Source organism: Ambystoma mexicanum, chromosome 3q (genome assembly GCF_040938575.1).
Source record: "Ambystoma mexicanum isolate Mex_15411 chromosome 3q, UKY_AmexF1_1, whole genome shotgun sequence".
Taxonomy (NCBI): domain Eukaryota; kingdom Metazoa; phylum Chordata; class Amphibia; order Caudata; family Ambystomatidae; genus Ambystoma; species Ambystoma mexicanum.
Window position 1 is genome coordinate 1,226,421,020 of NC_090926.1, and position 24,114 is coordinate 1,226,445,133.

Consider the following 24,114-nt stretch of genomic DNA (forward strand, 5'->3'; position numbering starts at 1 on the left):
TGGATGAGAACATTGCGAATAATGTGGATGATAAACCAAAGATCATATACAAAAGGGCACCAACTATAAAGAACAAATTGAGCCCATCGAACCTACCAGACCTGACTGGCGAAGAACCAACGAACTGGCTTAAGTCATCTACAAATGGTTTTAGGAAGTGTGGTACGTGCACAATGTGCAAATTTGCCCACAACAACATGGACACATTTACTGGCACTAACAATACAACACTGAAGATTCTACAACCAATCAACTGCAGATCAAACTAAGTTGTTTATGGAATTATTTTTATATGTAATTTGGTCTACATTGGCAGCACAATGAGGGAATTTAGGATACGAGTTAGAGAACATCTAGCCAAAATTGGCAGTCTAGACCCAAGACTACCATTGGCCTGTCATGGGCAGGAAAAACACCAGCTGAAACAAAGCTGAATTACGATTTATTGGCCTTGAAAAGATTTCACTAGGTAGAAGAGGTGGAAACAAGGAAAAGAAATTAAGACAAGCAGAAGCGAGAATAATTTGTAAACTGAACTCCACAGTACTTGGACTAAACACGGATAATGAGATGCTGTCCTTTCTTTAGAGGACCCTGTACTTTTGTATAACCCTTCTTAACCCTTCTCTATTAAAATGAATTAGCGTGATTTTGGTACAATGTGTTACGTATATCTTTGTTTCTGGATAGGTATCAGTACGACACTGCAGCGGTTTATCTTATTATGAGAATTGTAATGCTCGTATTGCCACTCATAGTGAGTGACATTACTAACACCAATGTTAGTAGACAATGAACCCTAAGCTGTTACTTGCTTTGATTACATTTATCAAATGAGATTAGAACCCATCTCAAACATACACACAACTACTACGTAACTGTAAGCAACAAGGGTTGCCTAAAAAGGTTCTGTATAGAAATAATATGGTGACTTTAATTTAGAACCAATACAATACCAACATTTATTGATAATACATCATGAGAGATGGTAAATACAACACGAAACATGCACGTAATAAATCAAAGTAACGATACAAACACTAGCTTAAAATGGCCGCCATGTGAACACAGGAAAAATGCTGTTACACAAAAAGGAAAACGGACCAGAGCAAGGATCCGTTTCCATAACAACTAGAAAACAATAATGAGGGGCTAGGCGCAGACCGCTTTCTCCTCAGGAGAATCCACGGCACGCGATTAGACGCGAGAACCAGGCTGACAGGTAAGAGACCATCCCGAGTGTAGCACACGCTGCACTTGGTAGATTTTCTTGCCGTGTCCTCAGGACTGAGTTTTAGACGCTCAGCAACTTTGCTATTGTTCTGCCGTGCGCGGCGAATTACGCGCGCATGGTTTTAGTTTGTCAAAACACTTTTGAAGCCAGATACTAAGTCAGCCAAGGAACGGAAAGATAATGAAAGGGCATTACTTTCTCATAAACCTATGTATAAAATAGATGGATAACATACAGTATTACTAATAAGGCACTCTAAGTAACAGATATTTGAGTTCATTAATTTATACTATCTCGTAGTATGAGGTGATATCTATGGTGATCTAATAAATACAATTGGAGGTGATATATTTGTTTGATTTGTATTTTTTACAAAGGGATCTAACCCAAGACTTGAAGAGAGACCACTATTTGCTTGAACCCTAAGGGGTAGTATTTATGAAAACAAGGTAAAAAGAGACAACCTACATTTAATTTTCCTTGATTGATGATGTGACACTACATGTAACATTGACTAACGAAAATGTGGTTTTGCCTATCTCTTGACCCCCAACAATCCTCCCTTTTCCCCATTCCATTTTTTGTCTGGTATTTTTGTTTACTTTGATTTATTAATTGTTGCTATTTTTTATGGCTTGTTCTGATTCATCAACCTTTTTGTTATAACTGGTCTAACATGTGAATGAACATTTTTGTGACTTTCATTTTTTCTTGCTTTTATACTATTTTGGAACCAATCTTCATAATTTTGTGACCACTCATTTTTTTTTTATTGATATTTAAAACTTGCCCTGATTTGAAAAAGGTCCAAGAGGGACCGAAACACGTGTCATCGCAAAGGGCATCAATATAATAAAACATTTGTTGAACAAACTGAGCGCAGTCTCAACTTGGGATTTTTTCTTTTATTTAATTCATTCAACATAAATCAATCAGTGTAGACCAGAAAAACCTAAGTCACAACCACATACTCGCTCTATGTGATTCACTGCATCACAAAATTTCAAATTCGAAAAAGCTGAATTTGAAATGCGCGCTGCAGTGTAATCACGCATGATTTCAGGGGCCTTCCCCCACACCACCTGCCCCCTACTTACCTGTTGGCGGCACGCCTCATTGTCTGCCATCGACGCCAGTACCATTCACTTACGTGGTTGGGAACCAACGTTGCAGGGTCCTGCTCAGTGCATGCCCGAATCTGCATAACGTGGGCTAAACGCCACAAGTAGATGGTTTCATGTTATGTCATGTATTCATTTCCAACTTGCTAAAGGCAAACACAATTTCAACAAAACACAGTGCCCCCAAAGCCCCCGCCCCAAACAATGGCCATCTAGTCACCGTACAACACATTCCACTGGACTCTTTTGGAGATGTGCGCGTGCTGCCTCTGGGGTCCCCTGTTTGCAAAGGAAAGAAATCACTGCCCAGCACAAGGTCCAAAAACAAATCTATTTATTTGCAGAGGTTTAAAAACAGTACAATTTAAAAACAGCCACAGAATCCATAAAAGTATAAACACGCACACAAACACACATATACAAATAGAACTTTACACACAGTGTATCAATTCACTGAAATGGCCCTGAATTAAGGATGGATAATGCAAGTTAGGGTTAATGTGACCTACATGGGAGAACTGCCCGGCCAGCACCAAACCTGGCTACATTGACAAAAGCACAGGCCAATTTAGACAGACACCAAACATCCGCTGATGTTGCAGCACTTTGCACAAAAGCAGAGACATCACTTCCTGTTTGCCCAGCACATAGCTCTCAACTCACACGCTTTTGGCGGGTGTCACCCGCCTTGTAAAGGGCTGACTCACCCGCCAAGCCCCCTGCACGCCCATTCATTCCAATGAGCGTCTCACCCGCCAAAAACAAAATCGGGTGATTTCACCCGCTTTTGCAACACAAATGGTTGAGAGCTATGCATATCACCATCGGTCACTGCTGCGACTTCAGACAGGAAGCGACATCAACGCCACCTGTGTGTGCGTGCAGTAACCTAACTTCCGGTTCCGATGGGATCTGTCAGACAGCAAGTGACGTCGGTGCAGTTTGCGCATGAGCAGTGCTGCCACTTCCTGTCTTTGTGTAGTTGAGCGGATCAGGCTTCCAGTGAGTTACCACACAGTAACTTCTGACCGGAAGTGCATTTGGCTCCCCTTGTGTAGGTGCACCACAACATCCCACGCTCCCGCCCAGCCCCGCTTTTGCCATCTCGCAGAGGACTCTGATGAAACGTGATTTTGACGCCACTTCCGGCCACGCAGATACATCACTTCCTGCCTTCAGGGGCCTAGGCACACCATGCTGCAGTCAGACTTCCGGGTGTCAGAACATGGCATCGAGGCACGCGCATATGGGCCCCCCCCCCCTTACTCTCCAGCCAACATGGTGCCACTTGTCCAGACAGGAAGTGGCCAGAGCCTTTTGCGCACCTCCCCCGGCATCACTTCCGTTCACAATGGTTCCTGCAAGTCACTGAAAGGAAACGAATTCTCGACCATTCTGTTGATTGTGTAGGTCAAGATCTTTTGGCTCGCTCCCAAAAAAGATCGGTCACCTGATTTTGACGCCACCGTTATCTCCTGATTTCTTTGGTTAGAAATTAAACGTGTTCCTAGTAAAATGTTCGACCTTCCACTCAGCCTTTAATTGTTACATGGTTTCGGGCCCAATTCATGGAATTGTTTGCACGGTTCAAAGTAACTGCACTGTTGAAAAGTGACTTTGCACTGCCGACACAAACCCTGATTCGTGGAACTGTGCCAGGTGTATTTTTACAGTGCAAAGTCACTTTTGCAGTACAAAATGACCGTGCGCTGCAAAAATACACTTGGAACAGTTCCACGAATCCGGGTTAGTGTCTGCAGTGCAAAGGCACTTTGAACCGTGCAAATAAATTCCACGAATCGGGTCCGAAGAATTTCATGCTTTAAGTTAGAAGCAATCGTGATTTATAGACTCCATCTCATTGTGTCCTTTTCATGACAGTTCTTACGATGTATACCTCTTGGGCTTAGCTTTGTGAGGCCAGACTTCGTGCAGGAAGTGACGTTGGCAGCTGCTCCATCATTCATTTGCTTGGCCTCCCATTGGACGCCGAGCTCTCCCCACTCCCGCCTTCAACCCGGCTCCCAGCACCTTCTCCCTTGTTTAGTGTTCTGTTATTAGGGTAGTATTGGCACAGCTCACCAAAAAGTATTTTCCGTGCCCTAGTGAAATAAATGCATTGTTGTCATATTTCCAGACCCCGGTCGGTCCCTTTCTTCCCCCGGTCGGTCCCTTTCTTCCCCGACTCCTGTGGCAAAGCTAGGCAGCCCAGAAACATTTAGAAAATAAAAGGGCCTTGTTTAGGATTTTTATCAAATGGAGCAAGCTAACAAACTGCTTCCTGGGAGATCAGCAAGGAATACCATACAATTCTCCATATTTGACTCCATTTTTGCAAATTATGTGTTAATGTCAAATTTCAAGAGATTTGGGGGTCACGGGTAAGACATTTGCGGGTAACGTCAATTTATTTTCAGGAATCTTTGATCAAATCAAATATACATTTCAGCCAAAATTAGTAGTAGAGTTAGCAGCAGCCCTTTATTTTGCAGGACTGTTCCATTTTTAAAGGTTTGGCCCTGCATGAAATGTTTGCGGGACGGGCAAAGGTACCAAATTCTAACTTAGCCAATCACCACAGAGACCCAGGACGGTTTCAAGCCCGGCTACACAGGTGAGTCAGGGTTTGTAGGATTCTTAACATTGTAGAACAGGAAAAGTAAGGTCTCCAGCAAGGGTGGTGACACAGGCCCGAGGAGGTATCTCGCCTCCTTTAGTCTTGAATTTACAGAAAAGACAAAACTACAACTCCCAGAATTCAAAAAAACAGGACTGGATGCCTCTTTCACGCATGGCAGGGGGAAACTTGGGGTCTCTGTGACGGCCCGTTTGGAGTGGACATGTTGGCTGCTCACAGACCCACTTCACATACTTCAGAGGTTGGCAATCGGTAGCTATCCGGGTGGTTTTGGCTTACAAAGTCTATGATCCCTCACAACTGACCACATTGGCTAGGGCTGATGGGAGTTGCAGTCTCAAACAGCAGGAGAGCCAAAGGAGCAGGCCTGCCTTACGTCTTTGACCTCCTCAATGGATCGCCTGTCTCTTCCTAAGTCATATTATCTGCCTGCCTCTTTTTGAATGCCAGCCAGGCCCTGCTGAAGACTTACCACCATCTCGCCTCTTCAGCCGGCTTCTGTTTAACTCGTTTAACTTCAGCCCAGGACTTGGCAGTTAAGAGCCTGTGGTCTAGCGGTGACCAGCGGCCAACAAAACCCCATATACTATGAATCAATTGCAGAGGATACCAATCATTTTACCCAGAGCGTCCATGATAGGAGTGTGGAGGCGACGCCGTGGCCCACATGCCGTGCTTGAACCACGTAGCGCCTATGTGTATAAAGTGCCCTGCAAATTGATTTGGGAAAGTTGGCCACCCTAAACTGCAGAACATTCTGGAAAGCTGAGGGGCACCAGGTGCCATTCGGCATTGCAGGCAGAAATATAGTGGCGCCCTGTTCCTGGGTCCGTGGGCATGTGAGAATGCACGTCTATCCCACAGGTACTCACAGACCTCTGCACCTGTAGCATACTTTGTTGCGTGAGACGGCACACCACCAGGTAGACGCCTTCAATCTTAGGGCTGCTCCAGAGACAACAAAGTGGTTGCCATTGACCCAATTTGTCTGGAAGACTCCATTTTACAGATGGTCGGTCATTGGTCTCATCTGCGCCCCTTGTTCACTGACCTCAAGTTCCCTGCTTTCAAGGTTTCCTATGGATGGCTTAGTGAGTCAGGACTGGCATTCCCGGTGTGCACCAGATGTCACCATGGAGCAGCCCATTGGCTGGAACGGTTCGTTGAGAAGTCTTTCTCGCCCTTCGTTCAGTTCATTTTGATCAAGATCTGCTCAGAGAAGAGTTTCTTCAGCTGGGCCACTTCGGCAGAGAGAGAAGCCAACTGGTTTTTCAGAACATTGTTTTCTGACTCATGGTAGCCAGTCGAGTCCGGATGGACGGGCAAAGGGTTGGCATAGGGGTATGATGGGCCACCCTGCCCTACAAACTTGGGGGTTTCCTCAGAACAGAGGAAGGGAGGATGTCCGCGTTGGTCCTCATGGCTACCCACGGTCCCATGTGGACGCCAAGCTAAGGAGGGCCCCCTAGAGGTGCTGCTGTGAGAAGAGGGTCCTGCTTGGAGGATAGGGTAGGATGTCTTGGGGGGGGCGCTGTCTGTTTGCGGGGGAGAAGCCATAACGACGACATTGTCCCTGGGAGGGCGCGAGTCCAGCTCCACTTCCTCGGCCCCCGTACACATCTTGAATCGGAGCTTGTGCGGCAAGCATTTCACTGTATCCGGCACTTCGTATCTGGGGCAGCGTCCCGGGTCACTTGGGGAAGCCCTGCCACCTTCCCGGTCAGAGTCAATGCCATGGCAGAGGGTACCATCGAAACAGGCCGCCTCCTCCTGGCGTGGTGAAAACTTCTCCTGGTCATTGGTACGCTCATCAAAGAACACTGGGCTGCCAATGCTGGAACTCCCTGGCGTGGAGAAGCCGGAGTCCTCGGAGTAGCCAGGTGGCTCTTGGGGTGGTGCAAGACGCCCAAATGCTGGGCGACTCATGGCAACCTCACGGCCATCACAGATGGGGCCAGCAAAGCTGGCATCCATCCTGGTGTGGTACCCTGATGGCACGGCACTGGAAAACCGTGGAGCAGGGGATGGTGGCTCTGCAGGGTCTTTGACTAAGCCAAAGCGGAACTTGAGTGCTAAGAGTTCTGCCTTCAGTCTGGCATTTTCCTCCAGCAAGGCGATGACCCGGTTCTCCAAAACCACATCGTTGACCCGTCTCTTCTCGCGTGACCGCTTGGCAGCCTCGTTGTTCTTCTTCCGTTTGTCCCAGTAGCCGTCGTCCTTCTTCTCATCAGGGGTGAACTCCCGCTTGCGACGCAAGATGGCCGCCTCCTTGCGCTTCGCTGAGCTGCGGCCTAGCAGGGAGTGTGCTAGCATGCTATTGGCGCTCATTAGGGATGCCGCCTCATCAACAAAGTTCTCTGTTGGGGAACACATCTCCAGAGTGTGAACCGCGGGCGGTGGCGGAACGACATCCTCCTGCATCTCCAACATCTCCTGGAAGGTGTCCGTCGGAGGGGTGTTCATGTTGTGCGTGCTGTTCTTCTCAACCAATATCGTTCTCGCTTATCCAGGGCTGAAAGAGAGAGGACACAAGGTTCAATTGGCCAATTGTGACAATTTGACATGCAACAGCAGTTCTCCCAGTCCCAGGCCAAAGCCCTTACGCATATTTCCAAATAGGACCGCCCTACTTTACGACACCAAGAGCGAAAATTGATATATTGTATTAAACATTCAGGATCTCAACTCTCACAGAAATGACGTGCATAAGAGGCGACAGAGGTAGGGGGGGGCGTTTCCCGAGGAGGCCTCAACCAGGGACTGAGACTGGTTACAGTTACATGAAAGCAAGTAATATATACACACGCATACAACATAACACCAATGACAGCATGCTAAGACCACAGACGTCCTGTGTATGTTGGGCAGCATGCAGAGTAGGGGCAGGGAGCTTGGATATTGGAATTCCCTATATCTGTAGGGTAACAAGCACAGGAAAGAAAGGTAGCCCGGATCATGGACTCACTGGATCTATTGGGTGGCATGCACCGGAGGGACGGGGTGCTTGGGTACTGTACTTGCAGTGTCTTGTTGGAAGCATGCAGGAGAGGGACTGGGTGCTTGGATCCTGTAGTTGCAGTGTCTCATTGGTAGCATGCACAGGAGGGACAGGGTGCTTGGATCCTGCACTTGCAGTGTCTCGTTGGTAGCATGCACAGGAGGGACGGGGTGCTTGGACTTTGTACTTGCAGTGTCTCGTTGGTAGCATGCTCAGGAGGGACAGGGTGCTTGGATCCTGCACTTGCAGTGTCTTGTTGGTAGCATGCACAGGAGGGACAGGGTGCTTGGACTTTGTACTTGCAGTGTCTCGTTGGTAGCATGCACAGGAGGGACAGGGTGCTTGGACTTTGTACTTGCAGTGTCTCGTTGGTAGCATGCACAGGAGGGACAGGGTGCTTGGATCCTGCACTTGCAGTGTCTCATTGGTAGCATGCACAGGAGGGACAGGGTGCTTGGATCCTGCACTTGCAGTGTCTCGTTGGTAGCATGCACAGGAGGGACAGGGTGCTTGGATCCTGCACTTGCAGTGTCTCGTTGGTAGCATGCACAGGAGGGACGGGGTGCTTGGACTTTGTACTTGCAGTGTCTCGTTGGTAGCATGCTCAGGAGGGACAGGGTGCTTGGATCCTGCACTTGCAGTGTCTTGTTGGTAGCATGCACAGGAGGGACAGGGTGCTTGGACTTTGTACTTGCAGTGTCTCGTTGGTAGCATGCACAGGAGGGACAGGGTGCTTGGACTTTGTACTTGCAGTGTCTCGTTGGTAGCATGCACAGGAGGGACAGGGTGCTTGGATCCTGCACTTGCAGTGTCTCGTTGGTAGCATGCACAGGAGGGACAGGGTGCTTGGATCCTGCACTTGCAGTGTCTCGTTGGTAGCATGCACAGCATGGACAGGGTGTTTGGATCCTGCACTTGCAGTGTCTCGTTGGTAGCATGCACAGAAGGGACAGGGTGCTTGGACTTTGTACTTGCAGTGTCTCGTTGGTAGCATGCACAGGAGGGACAGGGTGCTTGGATCCTGCGCTTGCAGTGTCTCGTTGGTAGCATGCACAGGAGGGACAGGGTGCTTGGATCCTGCACTTGCAGTGTCTCGTTGGTAGCATGCACAGGAGGGACAGGGTGCTTGGACTTTGTACTTACAGTGTCTCGTTGGTAGCATGCACAGGAGGGACAGGGTGCTTGGATCCTGCACTTGCAGTGTCTTGTTGGTAGCATGCACAGGAGGGACAGGGTGCTTGGACTTTGTACTTGCAGTGTCTCGTTGGTAGCATGCACAAGAGGGACATGGTGCTTGGATCCTGCACTTGCAGTGTCTCGTTGGTAGCATGCACAGGGGGGACAGGGTGCTTGGATCCTGCACTTGCAGTGTCTCGTTGGTAGCATGCACAGGAGGGACAGGGTGCTTGGACTTTGTACTTGCAGTGTCTCATTGGTAGCATGCACAGGAGGGACGGGGTGCTTGGGTCCTGCACTTGCAGTGTCTTGTTGGTAGCATGCACAGGAGGGACAGGGTGCTTGGGTCCTGCACTTGCAGTGTCTCATTGGTAGCATGCACAGGAGGGACGGGGTGCTTGGATCCTGCACTTGCAGTGTCTCGTTGGTAGCATGCACAGGAGGGACAGGGTGCTTGGACTTTGTACTTGCAGTGTCTCATTGGTAGCATGCACAGGAGGGACAGGTGCTTGGGTCCTGCACTTGCAGTGTCTTGTTGGTAGCATGCACAGGAGGGACAGGGTGCTTGGGTCCTGCACTTGCAGTGTCTTGTTGGTAGCATGCACAGGAGGGACAGGTGCTTGGGTTGGGGTTACATGTCTTTCCATTGAATATTTTCCATCGAGGGTTTATTCCATCAAATCTTTTTCATTGAAAGACGTTTCATCGAATTGCCATACATAAAGTGCAAAGTCTTTATGCATTGAAACCCTTTCATTGAAAAGGGTTTCGTTATATAAACACTTTACATTTTTTGCATGGAAAGTCGATGAAACATGCATAATGTTATAACGTTAAAGGGAGCTGTCCAGCGCTGAAATCTATTCAATTCAGTTACAATGTATTTCAGCGCTGGACAGCTCCCTCTAACTTGTGTAGTGTGCACTTTTATTTTATTTTTTATTGGGGGTTCCCCCTCAACCCGCCAATAAAGTAAGATAAAGGTCCCCAGTCCTAGAAAATAAAATTAAAGCGCACACTACACAAGTCAGGGGGAGCTGTCCAGTGCTGAAATCTATAATGTATTTCAGCACTGAACAGCTCCCTCTAACTTGTGGTGTTTATTGGGGCGGATCGGGTCCCCCCCGAACCTCCCATTTTCAAAATGTAACTCTTTCCTCAACCCATTGAATTTCCAACCCAAACATCCATACATATTTTAAATTCAATTTTTATTGGTTTTTCAAGAACGAGAAAAAGCAAACTTATGCATGTAGTATACATTGGGCACATGCCCATAATGACTTCAAAACTTGATAGAAACACAAGGCTTTAACACTTTTCACCCCCCCTGTCCCTCCCCTAGGAACTCAGAGTCCGCAATTTGTGGTTCTTCTCTCTGGGCAGCACCAGCCGGGCCCGGGGCCAACTATGTATAATCGACTCTTCAGATTCCCATGCATAGGGATCCATGCACAAGGTAGTTATGGGCCGGGTGGAGGTGTCCTATTACCCCGGAGACTTGTCCTCCGAGTTGACAAACACCTCCATGAAACGCAGCCAGTCGGTTTCAATCTGTACACTAGAGCCATGTATTGCGGCCGTTAGTTTGTCCATGAAGTAAATGTCCTTGGCCACTGTCACCCATTCCCTCTTCGTTGGGAGTGTTTGTCTTTTCCAGGTCCTGGCCCGAGCCGCTCTAGCAGCCAGCAGTAGGGTGTGTGTCAAGGCCGGTACCTTTTCCCAGTGCTCATCTCTATATTGCAGGCCAAAAATCACCAGTATGGGGCCCAACGGGTAGTCCCCCTCCCCCGCATCCCTGATCCAACTAAGCACCTCGGACCAATAAGTCTGGACTTTGTGACAGGTCCACCATATATGCCAGTAATTGGCTTTTTCCCCACACCCATGCCAGCACACTGGGGGTACGTCTGGGAACATCCTGGAAAGAGTAATCGGGTCGTACTGCCACCTGTGGAGTAGCTTGACAGCGTGGGACTTATATTGGCATGAAATCGACGTCTTGAAGGCCCTAGTGCAGAGCTTCCCCCAATGACCATCCCCTATGGTGCAGCCTAGACCCCTTTCCCATTTTCTTCTGAGGCTCCCAGTGGTTCCCTCTCAGGGAGCCAGGAGGGCCGTGTACAGGAGTGAGACGAGGCCCTTCATTTCCGTATGGGAGTCCAGTATTTTCTCCACTGGGGTGAGCCCCCTCTGTAATCATTCCTTCAGTTTTGGGTTCATTAGAATGCCCTTGAGTCTAAGGTATAGTAGTGGTGAAAGTCTGCCGATACCCAGCGCCTCCTCTAGTTCCTGGATCGGTATGAAAGAGTTAACCCTCACCAGTTGGCCAACCCTACAAAGCCCCGCTTCGAACCAGGACTGGTAATTTTCGTGTCCCGGAATCTCTTCCAGTACTGGTGTGGACCATATGTGACTGAGTGGGGAGGGCCATGTGGTGACTCCATCCTTATGTCCCTTCCCTGCTAGTGCCTTCCACATAGTTCCCCTAATGGGGTGGTCTTTAATTCTTCTCGGAAGTTTCTTAAGTGGGACCCACAACCATTCACCCACCGTAACTGGGATTAGGAAGGAGTTTTCAATGTAGACCCACTGTTTGTTGGGGTCTTCTCTAAGGTGGGGGGCCAAAACCCTGAGCTGGGCGGCCCTGTGGTACGTGTCGAGATCTGGGAGGGCCACACCTCCCCTTTCTTTGGGAAGGGTGAGGGTCTCATACCCTATTCTGGGCTTCTGGCCTTGCCAAATAAACTTCAGTATTCGCCTCTTGGCCTCTCCGAGGTATGCCACCGGGGCCTCCAATGGGAGCATCTGGAAGAGGTAGAGCACTCTGGGGAGCAGGTTCATTTTTATCGCATTTATTCTACCCATCCATGAGATTTGTCCCTTCCCCCAACCCTCCATCTTCCTGAACAATTTCTCAAACAGAGGGGGGGTAGTTTGCCAGGCTCAGGTCCTCATTGGGTCTTACGATGTTGATCCCCAGGTATTTTATCCCATCGACGCAGACCTGAAGGCCCAAAGGGGGCAATTCAGGTAAGCACCTATCAGCACCCGGGACAAATGGGAAGATCACGGACTTGCTGACATTAACTTCAAAGCCTGAGAACCTGCCAAACTGGTCGATGATCTGAAGGGCCGCCGGAACTGAACGCGTGGGTTCCCTCAGGTGGAGCAGGATATCGTCTGCGTACAGGCCGAGTTTAAAGGTACGGTCTCCCACCACTATGACCCGCACCATGGAAGAACCTCTGAGGTATTCTGCGAAAATCTCCATGGTCATGGCAAAGAGAAGTGGGGAAAGGGGACAGCCCTGCTTCGTCCCCCTCTGGAGGCCAAAAATGGGAGACAGGCGACCATTGACAGTCACTCTGGCCGAAGGTGACATGTATAGGGCTTTGACGGCCCGTCTGATCCCCACTCCAAAGCCCAGCTTTTCTAGGACACCATGTAGGAACCCCCAGTCGACCCGATCAAATGCTTTCTCGGCATCTATGGACACAAGGACTGGGTTCTCACCCATTGGAGCCGCGACCCGCATGAGATGCAGAGTTTTGCGCAGGGTATCGGCTCCCTGTCTTCCCTGTATAAACCCCACCTGGTCTGAGTGGATTAGGTTCGGCATATGGCCGTCCAGCCTCGTGGCAACAATTCTCGTGAACAGCTTCGCGTCCACGTTAAGGAGGGAGATAGGTCTATAGGAGCGGCAGTCCGTAGGGTCCTTCCCCTCCTTTGGGATCACCGTGATTAGTGCCTTGCCAAATGATGGTGGTGCCTTCCCTGTTTGCATTATGTTTGAAAATAGACCCGCTAGGAAACCCGCCAGTAAACCCGAGAAAGCCTTGTAGAAGCCTGCAGTGAATCCATCCTCCCCCGGGGCCCTACCCAGCTTCAGCCCTGATATTGCTTTCAGCACCTCCTCCTCTGTTATTGGGGCATCTAGGGCCGCGGATTCCAACATTCCAAGGGTCGGGAGTGAGACCCCATTGAGGTATGCCTCCAGTGCTTCCCTCTCCACAACCCCCTCTCTTCCGTATAGGTTCTCGTAAAAACTAGCGAATTTCTCTGCTATGTCTTCCTGATCTGTACATTTCCCCTCTACATCATCCCCGATTTGTTGGACCCACCTGTCCGCTCTCTGACCTCTGAGTTTGGCCGCCAGCATAGCATCGGCCTTGTCCCCCTTCTCGTAGTACCTCTGACGCAGGTGTTGGAGTCCCGCTACTATTTTGCCTAATTCTAGATCCCTGAGTTCCTGTCTCTTTTCCCTCACCAGGCCTAGGTCCCTCTCTTTTTCTCCTTCCCCCTTCCCCTCAGATCTTTCTAGGGAGAGTATATCCGACCTCAATCTGTGAGCTAGAAGGGTCCTTTCTCTTTTCTTGGAGGCTCCTTCACTTATCAGCCTACCCCTCCAAGTTGCCTTTGCCGCCTCCCATACGATATCCCGATCCACTTCGCCCGTGTCATTTAGCTCGAAATATTCTCTGATAGCCGAGGACATTTCTTCTCTAAAGACTGCGTCTCTGAGCAGGAAGTCGTTGCATTTCCACAAAGATTCCCTGGCCTTTAAGCCCGAGATGCTTAGGTCCGACCTCCAACTGACAGGGCGAATATCACACGCGTCTATTCTACTCATGAACTGGTGACCTGTGAACAGATAATCTATTCTTGTCCTTGTCCCATGGGCTGCTGAGTAAAAGGTGTACCCCTTTGCTCTTGGGTGACGTTCCCTCCAAATGTCCACAAGTCCCCTTTCCCACATCAGGTCTCTGAGCCCCCATTCCGGGCCTCCCCCCACGCCGCCTGGTTGGGTGGCCCCTCCGCTATGGTCCAAATCCCGGTCCGCCCACATGTTGAGGTCCCCACCCAGTACCAGGAGACCTTCCGCCCTGCGCATCACCTCTCCCATGGCCTCGTGGATGAATTCCTTCTGGCCTACATTGGGGCAGTAAATGGATACCAAGGAGACTCTTGAGTTGTGGAGATTACCGGATACCATCAGGACCCTCCCATCCTCCCTCTCCCAATGGGAAACCTTTGTTCGTTTTTGGTGCCTGTGGATCAGGATCCCAACCCCCGCCTTTTTAGTGGCGCTGGACGCCCAAAATACCTGGCCCACATGCGATCCAGGGATTGCCCTCTCCTCACCCTTCACCAATCTGGCCTCCTGCACAAAGAGGATGTCTGTCCCCGAGTTCTTCATTTCTTGCCCTAGAAGAGAGCGCTTAGTTGGGGAGTTAAGCCCTTTGACGTTAAGTGAGCCAATTCTGATCATCTGCACCCGGCCCTTTCGCTCATGGTCTGCCATTATTCCCAAGCATGATGTTCATCGGCTTCCCGATTCGGCGGGAGCTGCCCTGTCCCCCGTTATGGCTGGATCCAAGGAGATCCCGAGTTCCTTCCTCCCCTAGCCCGTTTTCCCCCCCTGCCCCATCCCCCCCTCCCTCCTCCCCCTTCCCTCCCCTGTTTGTGACGCCTGCCAACGGGCAAGCCGCCAAAGCCAAAACATGATTGTGCATCGCAGTTCTCTTGGTCAAAAGAAAATCCTGTCCCCGGCCGGGGTTGTGCCACTATGGACCTGATGTATCCCAGGAGTTTATAGTTGTTTCGTTAGTCTCCTCCAGCCTCCGACGGTGGGGTGTTGGGTTTTTTAAATTTCCTCCTGCCCTTTGTTTTCTTCTTTTCCGACCAGGGACCCAACGGTCCCCTCTCCATTTCCGGTCTGGGCTGGGTTCCCGCTCCTTCTCTCTCCTCCGGAGGGTCTCCCTTGAGTGCCTGTAAAACTTGCGTTGCCTCCTTACCACTGATCACCCTGTAGTCAACCCCCGCCCGTTCGAAGGATAGGGCGAATGGGAAGGACCATCTGTATCTCATGTCCTGGCTTGTCAGCCATTGTGTGAGTGGACGGAACTCCCTCCTGCGGGTGAGCGTGAGGGTCGAAAGGTCCTGATAAATCTTAATGATGTCCCCTTCAAAGATGAAGCTCCCCAGCCTCTTTGCCTTCTCCAGTACTTCCATTTTCTCCCTGTAGTGGAGAAACCTCACCACGATGGATCTTGGGCCTCCCTCCGCACCGCCTCCACCTCGGTGCGCCCTTTCCAGCTGGACCTCTTTGCCCCCCTCCAGTGCGAAGAGTTGATTGATTAGGCCCTGGACTTTTCTCCCCACATCCGCGGGCATCTCCCCGCTCTCCTAAGACACCCCCATAATGCGCAGGTTGTTTCGACGTTCCCTGTTCTCTAGATCGTCCATCTTAAGGATCATGTCCTCTTCTCTCATTTCCGAGTCTGTTAACCTGGCCTCATATTTCATGTGGAGGAGGTCCGCCTGTAGATGGTTGTTTTCCATCCCCTCCATTTTGTCTTCCAGGGTGTCCACTCTCCCCTTGAGGTCTACAATGGAGGCTTGTATGTCTGTGCAGAGCGCTCTGATCTCCTGGAGGATATCCTTGAGGTCATCCCTGGTCAGTGCTGTCGGGGGGGGGGTCCCCCACAGCCGGCATGATGACTCTGGGGCCCTCGGGCTGGGTTGGGGACTGGCGGCGAAACCGCTGGAGAGAACTAATAGCGCCGGAGAGTGGGGTCTGCTCCAGGATCGGGGGTAGGGCGGGCACCCGGGAGGTGGCGCCGCTATGCCGGGTCCCCCTGGAATGTTCTAGGAGCTCAGGTCGGGGATCACGGCCCCTTCTTGTTGTAGAATGCCACGGCCACAATGCCAACACCAACCTGCTTTCCCCCCCTTCGGCTCCTCACCTTGTATCGGCGGTTGATTTCGGGCCGGGCCCCTCCGTGGGGCCCGAGAGCAGCGGGAGCACGGTCCCTCACGTTTGCGGCCCGACTTTCTCCGGGTCCTCTGTGGTCCAGGTGCCCAGGCTTTCACACGGGGCGCAGCCGGGGAGCGCCTGGATCGGCGCGGGGCAGTCCCGTCCTCTCTGGCCAGGGACGGGTTCCGGAGCGGCCTCGTCTTTCTCCCCCCAGCGTTCTGGTATCTGGCCCCTGGTGTCTCTCTCCGGGCTGTGGACGAGGGGGTGCCTCCCCCAGCACCCCGGCTTCCCTGATATTGTGGTGATTGTAGGGGGGGTAGTTCCCACGCCGCTGGCGGTTCCCGTGTGCCTCCAAGGGGCCCGCTCGGCGGAAGCTCGGAGGTGTCTCCCGCGCTGTAGGCGCCGCTTGCGTTCGGCGGGCTGTGTCTTTCCCGCTCCCAGTGACTCTCTCCGTGGTTGCGCCTAGGGAGGCTGGCGTCTCGGGCTGCTGGGCGAGTGGGGCTTCCCCCTTAATCCGGGGACAGAGGTCTCCTCTGGGGCTGCTTTAAAATCCCGGCCGTGGATCCTCGAAGCACACTAGGCCCCGCAGTGCTGACGGAGCGCAAGCTCACAGGTCCGTCATGTTCCGCGCCCCCTGGCGGTCTCCCATACATATATTTTAAAAGTATTTTTGAGTTGGAAATTCAATGAAAAAAAATTCTATGAATATGCTTTTCGACCGAAAAGCATTTCAATTAATACATTTTGATGGATAATGATTCGATGGAAAGACTGCATACCGGTGCTTGGATCCTGCACTTGCAGTGTCCCGTTGGTAGCATGCACAGGAGGGACAGGGTGCTTGAATCCTGCACTCGCAGTGTCTCATTGGTAGCAGGAACAGGAGGGACAAGGTGCTTGGATCCTGCACTGCTAGTATCTGTGAGGTAGCATAACAGGAGGGACAGGGAGCTTGGATCCTACACTGCTAGTATCTGTGAGGTAGCATAACAGGAGGGACGGGGAGCTTGGATCCTGCACTGCTAGTATCTGTGCGGTAGCATAACAGGAGGGACATGGAGCTTGGATCCTGCACTGCTAGTATCTGTGAGGTAGCATAACAGGAGGGACGGGGTGCTTGGATCCTGCACTGCTAGTATCTGTGAGGTAGCATAACAGGAGGGACGGCGAGCTTGTATCCTGCACTGCTAGTATCTGTGAGGTAGAGCTTGGATCCTGCACTGCTAGTATCTGTGAGGTAGCATAACAGGAGGGACAAGGTGCTTGGATCCTGCACTGCTAGTATCTGTGCGGTAGCATAACAGGAGGGACATGGAGCTTGGATCCTGCACTGTTAGTATCTGTGAGGTAGCATAATAGGAGGGACGGGGTGCTTGGATCCTGCACTGCTAGTATCTGTGAGGTAGCATAACAGGAGGGACGGGGAGCTTGGATCCTGCACTGCTAGCATCTGTGAGGTAGCATAACAGGAGGGACGGGGTGCTTGGATCCTGCACTGCTAGCATCTGTGAGGTAGCATAACAGGAGGGACGGGTGCTTGGATCCTGCACTGCTAGCATCTGTGAGGTAGCATAACAGGAGGGACGGGGTGCTTGGATCCTGCACTGCTAGCATCTGTGAGGTAGCATAACAGGAGGGACGGGGTGCTTGGATCCTGCACTGCTAGCATCTGTGAGGTAGCATAACAGGAGGGACGGGGTGCTTGGATCCTGCACTGCTAGCATCTGTGAGGTAGCATAACAGGAGGGACGGGTGCTTGGATCCTGCACTGCTAGCATCTGTGAGGTAGCATAACAGGAGGGACGGGTGCTTGGATCCTGCACTGCTAGCATCTGTGAGGTAGCATAACAGGAGGGACGGGGTGCTTGGATCCTGCACTGCTAGCATCTGTGAGGTAGCATAACAGGAGGGACGGGGTGCTTGGATCCTGCACTGCTAGCATCTGTGAGGTAGCATAACAGGAGGGACGGGGTGCTTGGATCCTGCACTGCTAGTATCTGTGAGGTAGCATAACAGGAGGGACAGGGAGCTTGGGCCCACCACTACCTGTATCTATTTTTATTGTACATCAGATTATTACAAACCTTATACAAACACTGTATACAAGAAAAAGAAACAAAATCTAAAACACATCTGCAAATTCTTACTAGTTAAATACAATCTAAAATTCAATTTAAAATGTATACAAAGTTAAAACACATCGTTCAATTTCACAAACTTTAAAAAGGTTACTACCTTAATGAACAATGAGGATGGCTTCTCTTAAAATATAAAACCAAAAAGGTATTTAAATTTAAAGAGGAGACATTATAAACATATGCACTAAACATTTTCTTGTTTTCTTGCAAACTAGGGCAGGCGATCATTAAATGTTTTAGAGTTTTGGTGTACGGCTTTAGAATCGACAATCAGCAGGATTTCGCGAGTATCGATGAGATTACTTCGTATTCGTATAAAGGTGTCAGGAATCTTCCTCCTGGACAATGCCTGATGTAACTCGGTAATCTACCTCTTTTTATTTCCTAGAGATAAATCCGAGTAGATTGATCCCTTCTTCGCCCCTTCACATGTATTGATCCATTCTAGATCGAGCAATTTCTTTTTAGCTAAATTGGGATCACGGACAAGCATTTCCAAAGTGATATCATAATCTTCGAGAGACTTAAGACACCTCAGAACACTCTTACCCATTGTCCATTTAAAACTCCCAGATTTAGTTCTCCTACTATTATAACAACGGATATTTGTTTTTAGAGGATTAGCCATCAATCATCATCAATGCACTGAATATTGATAATTGAGAAGATAAACATGATAATTGTTCTTTTATAACGCGCTTAATACCAGAGATTGGTTTCTAATCGCGCAATCGGGATTCGAACCTGTGTTGCGCTGCGTTGTCTTGCTTCCAAGATAAATACGTCACCAAATTGTTCCCAACCTGCCAATAAAGGTCCTTAAATCCGAATGTAGGGGATGCCAATAGATTGCGGTATCTCTTTGGTCGCATGCACAGGTGAGGGAGCTTAGGAATGACAGGCCGGTATGGGTCCTGCATTCCCAGTATCTGTAGAGAGGGATTCCTGGAACGGACAGGCCGGTATGGGTCCTGTATTCACAGTATCTGCAGAGAGGGATATCTGGCAAGGACAGGCCGGTATGGGTCCTGTATTCCCAGTCTCCGTAGAGAGGGATCACTTGGAACGACAGGCCAGTATAGGTCCTGTATTTCCAGTATCTTGAGAGAGGGATACCTGGAACAGACAGGCTGGTATAGGTCCTGTATTTCGAATATCTGTATAGAGGGATGTCTGGGAAGCACAGACTGGTACGGGTCCTGTATTCCCAGTATCTGAATAGAGGGATATCTGGGAAGGACAGGCCGATATGGGTCCTGCATTCCTAGTATCTGCAGAGAGGGATATCTGGGAAGGACAGGCCGGTATGGGCCCTGTATTCCCAGTATCTGTATAGAGGGATGTCTGGGAAGGACAGGCCGACTGGTCACAATATCCCCTAAATCCTAGGATAAAATGCAGGATGCCAGGTATTCCTATAAGGGACAGGCTCTTTATGCCTTAGAGTCTTAGACCATCCCTCCCCCTACCATAAAGATGTCTGGCGGGCAGGCACCTTGGGCCCCGTATTGCCTATTTTTATAGGGTAAAGTGCCTTGGGGTGCGGGGGGGGTATGGCATGTATGTACTACATGTGTGGTAAGAGGTCTGTGAGTGATGGGCTGGGAGGGTCCCCAGTATCTCTGTAGCACTACCGTTATGATATGCCAGATTCATTGGCATGTCTGTATCATGCCTGTGAAGGATATGCTGGCATGGAGCTTGTAGTCCCTTACAACTCTGTTGCATACCTGTGATGGATAAGCTATGTGGCCTGTATTTTCTGTATCTATAGAATGTCTGGTTAAGATATACTAGTATGGAGCCCATCTTCCCACCATTCTCTGTTGCATACCTGTGATGGATATGCGGATATGGGGCCTGATTACAACTTATGTGATGCATAGGCTGTGATGCGTAGGCTGTTATGTATCCCATATATCTGTAGGCTGCCTGGGGTGGATATGCTGCTTTGGGGTATGTATAGAATAGCTGGGATAGATACAATGGCAGGGGCCTGTATTCCCTCCAACCTCCGTAGCATGACTGTGACGGATACGCTGGTATTGGGTCTGCATTCCCTGATATTTTTGTAGCAAGCCGTTGACAGATATGCTGGTGTAGAGCACGGGGCCTGTATTTGGCACGTGTCTGGGAGGGATAGACTGATATAGGGCATGCATTCTCTACCAAGGAGGGGCAAACTGGTATGAGCCTTGTAACATATATGTGGTCGAAGGCCATCGAGGGGCAGGTTGCCATGACTATTGGGCAAGTGTGGCTATTGTGTTTCATGTTTGCTAGGCCTGTGAGGGTCAGACTGGCATGGCCTAGTATTTAATATATGATAAAAGGCCATTGAGGGGCAGGCTGGCATGAATATCGGGCTCATGTGTGCTAGGCATGTGAGGGTCAGACTAGCATGGGCCTAGTATTTAATATATGATAAAAGGCCATTGAGGGGCATTGAGAGGCCGGCTGCCATGTTTATTGGGCAAGTGTGGCTATTGTGTTTCATGTGTGCTAGGCCTGTGGGGGTCACGGCATGAGCCTAGTATTTAATATGTGGTAAAGGGCCATTGAGGGGCAGGCTGGCATGACATGTATTCCATGTGAGGAAGAAAGCCTGCAACGAACAGGCTAGTGTGGGCGTTGTATTTCACCTGTGCTAGGCCTGTGAGGTCATACTGGCATGGGCCTGGTATTTCATGAGAGGTAGAAGTGCTGCGAAGAGCAGGCTAGCATGAGCCTTGTATTTTGATGTGGTTGAAGGTCTCTGAGGGACAGGCTGTCATGGCCATTTTACTCCATGTGAAGTAGAAGGGTGGTGAGGGAAAGGTTGGCATGTGCCTGACATTTCAGTTGAGGTAGATGGCCCTTAATGGACAGGCTGGCATGAGCCTGGTACTTAATGTGAAGTAGAAGGCCCGTGACAGACAGGATGGCATGAGCCTGGTATTTCATGTGAAGTAGAAGGCCTGTGACGGACAGGCTGGCATGAGCCTGGTATGTAATATGAGGGAGAAGGCCTGTGAGGGACAGACTAGTGGTAGGCCTGGTATTACATGTGGAGTAGAAGGCCTGTGGGGGACAGGCTGGCTGTAGGCCTGGTATTACATGTGGAGTAGAAGGCCTGTGAAGGACAGGCTGGGGTAGGCCTGGTATTACATGTGAAGTAGAAGGCCGGTGAAGGACAGGCTGGGGTAGGCCTGGTATTACATGTGAAGTAGAAGGCCTGTGAAGGACAGGCTGGGGTAGGCCTGGTATTACATGTGAAGTAGAAGGCCTGTGAAGGACAGGCTGGTGGAAGGCCTGGTATTACATGTGAAGTAGAAGGCATGTGAAGGACAGGCTGGTGGTAGGCCTGGTATTACATGTGGAGTAGAAGGCATGTGAAGGACAGGCTGGTGGTAGGCCTGGTATTACATGTGGAGTAGAAGGCCTGTGAGGGACAGGCTGGGGGTAGGCCTGGTATTACATGTGAAGTAGAAGGCCTGTGGGGGACAGGCTGGTGCGCGATGGGCGGGGGCGGCAGGCTGGTGCGCGATGGGCGGGGGCGGCAGGCTGGTGCGCGATGGGCGGGGGCGGAGGGCTTTGCCTGGAGGGAGATGTTTCTGTGAGGGGTGGGTGGGGGCTGGTGTGCTGTCGTCTGTGACGCACTGCCGTTACTGCTTCCAGGAACCGCCAGCTTTCTAGGAATCTGTTAATAGCAGATTCTCGAAGTAAATAGCGCCACTGCGCGAGACTCTGTACTGGGCGTAGAGGAGGGGGTGGGGGGGGCGATATGTCAGTCATCGCCACTCCCACTGACAGTACACCTGAAAATCCAGGCCGGTGCCTGGGCTTCACACAGCTGCGTTACTACCAACAGCAGGTGTATCAAGCATTGCAATCCCCCAGGTACAGCTCTTCCAATGCACATCAATCGTGACTGGCTCCATCCCCCTCTGCTATTCCAGTACAGGGGCCACTGGGGAGCTCGATCAAAGCAGCTCTCACTCCTAACTCGGACTCCATCTATTCCTGCCCTGCAGTGCCCCTGATAAACACGCACCGGGTTCCCACCAGCTCCAGCAATGCACGTCCACCCTGGCCTGCAGTACCCCTGATGAACAAGCACCGGGGTCCACACCAGCTCCATCAATGCACGTCCACCCAAGCCTGCAGTACCCCTGATGAACAAGCACCGGGGTCCACACCAGCTCCATCAATGCACGTCCACCCTAGCCTGCAGTACCCCTGATAAACAAGCACCGGGGTCGCACCAGCTCCAGCAATGCACGTCCACCCTGGCCTGCACTACCCATGATGAACAAGCACCGGGGTCCACACCAGCTCCAGCAATGCACGTCCACCCTAGCCTGCAGTACACCTGATGAACAAGCACTGGGCTCGCACCAGCTCCAGCAATGCACGTCCACCCTGGCCTGCAGTACCACTGATAAACAAGCACCGGGGTCCACACCAGCTCCATCAATGCACGTCCACACTAGCCTACAGTACCCCTGATAAACAAGCACCGGGGTCCGCAGCAGCTCCATCAATGCACGTCCACCCTGGCCTACAGTAGCCCTGATGGACAAGCACCGGGGTCCGCAGCAGCTCCATCAATGCACGTCCACCCTAGCCTAGAGTACCCTTGATAAGCAAGCACCGGGGTCCGCACCAGCTCCATCAATGCACGCCCACCCTAGCCTGCAGTACCCCCGATGAACAAGCACCGGGGTCCACACCAGCTCCATCAATGCTCGTCCACCCTAGCCTGCAGTACCCCTGATGAACAAGCACCGGGGTCCACTCCAGCTCCATCAATGCACGTCCACCCTGGCCTGCAGTACCCCTGATGAACAAGCACCGGGGTCAACACCAGCTCCATCAATGCACGTCCACACTAGCCTACAGTACCCCTGATAAACAAGCACCGGGGTCCGCACCAGCTCCCTCAATGCACGTCCACCCTGGCCTACAGTAGCCCTGATGAGCAAGCACCGGGGTCCACACCAGCTCCATCAATGCACGTCCACCCTCGCCTGCAGTACCCCTGATAAACAAGCACCGGGGTCCAATCCAGCTCCATCAATGCACGTCCACCCTGGCCTACAGTAGCCCTGATGAACAAGCACCGGGGTCCGCACCAGCTCCATCAATGGACGTCCACCCTGGCCTGCAGTACCCCTGATAAACACGCACCGGGTTCCCACCAGCTCCAGCAATGCACGTCCACCCTGGCCTGCAGTACCTCTGATGAACAAGCACCGTGGTCGCACCAGCTCCAGCAATGCACGTCCACCCTGGCCTGCAGTACCCCTGATGAACAAGCACCGGAGTCCACACCAGCTCCATCAATGCACGTCCACCCTAGCCTGCAGTACCCCTGATGAACAAGCACCGGGGTCCACACCAGCTCCATCAATGCACGTCCACCCTAGCCTGCAGTACCCCTGATAAACAAGCACCGGGGTCGCACCAGCTCCAGCAATGCACGTCCACCCTGGCCTGCACTACCCATGATGACAAGCACCGGGGTCCACACCAGCTCCAGCAATGCACGTCCACCCTAGCCTGCAGTACCCCTGATAAACAAGCACCGGGGTCGCACCAGCTCCAGCAATGCACGTCCACCCTGGCCTGCACTACCCATGATGAACAAGCACCGGAGTCCACACCAGCAATGCACGTCCACCCTAGCCTGCAGTACACCTGATGAACAAGCACCGGGCTCGCACCAGCTCCAGCAATGCACGTCCACCCTGGCCTGCAGTACCACTGATAAACAAGCAACGGGGTCCACACCAGCTCCATCAATGCACGTCCACACTAGCCTACAGTACCCCTGATAAACGAGCACCGGGGTCCGCAGCAGCTCCATCAATGCACGTCCACCCTGGCCTACAGTAGCCCTGATGGACAAGCACCGGGGTCCGCAGCAGCTCCATCAATGCACGTCCACCCTAGCCTACAGTACCCTTGATGAGCAAGCACCGGGGTCCGCACCAGCTCCATCAGTGCACGTCCACCCTAGCCTGCAGTACCCCCGATGAACAAGCACCGGGGTCCACTCCAGCTCCAT

General features: G+C 51.2%; 1 protein-coding gene across 4 annotated transcripts in view; it reads right to left on the reverse strand.

Moving 5' to 3' along the window:
- Window positions 1–2,672: 2,672 nt before the first annotated feature.
- Window positions 2,673–24,114, reverse strand: part of LOC138447789 (nuclear factor interleukin-3-regulated protein-like) — a 36,426-nt gene continuing 14,984 nt past the window's right edge. For all 4 annotated transcript variants that reach the window (XM_069604140.1, XM_069604139.1, XM_069604138.1 and 1 more), the window contains exon 2: window positions 2,673–7,505. In XM_069604140.1, the coding sequence (XP_069460241.1) occupies window positions 6,182–7,456 (1,275 nt within the window). In that variant the 5' untranslated portion in view covers window positions 7,457–7,505 and the 3' untranslated portion in view covers window positions 2,673–6,181. The remainder of the gene's footprint in view (window positions 7,506–24,114) is intronic.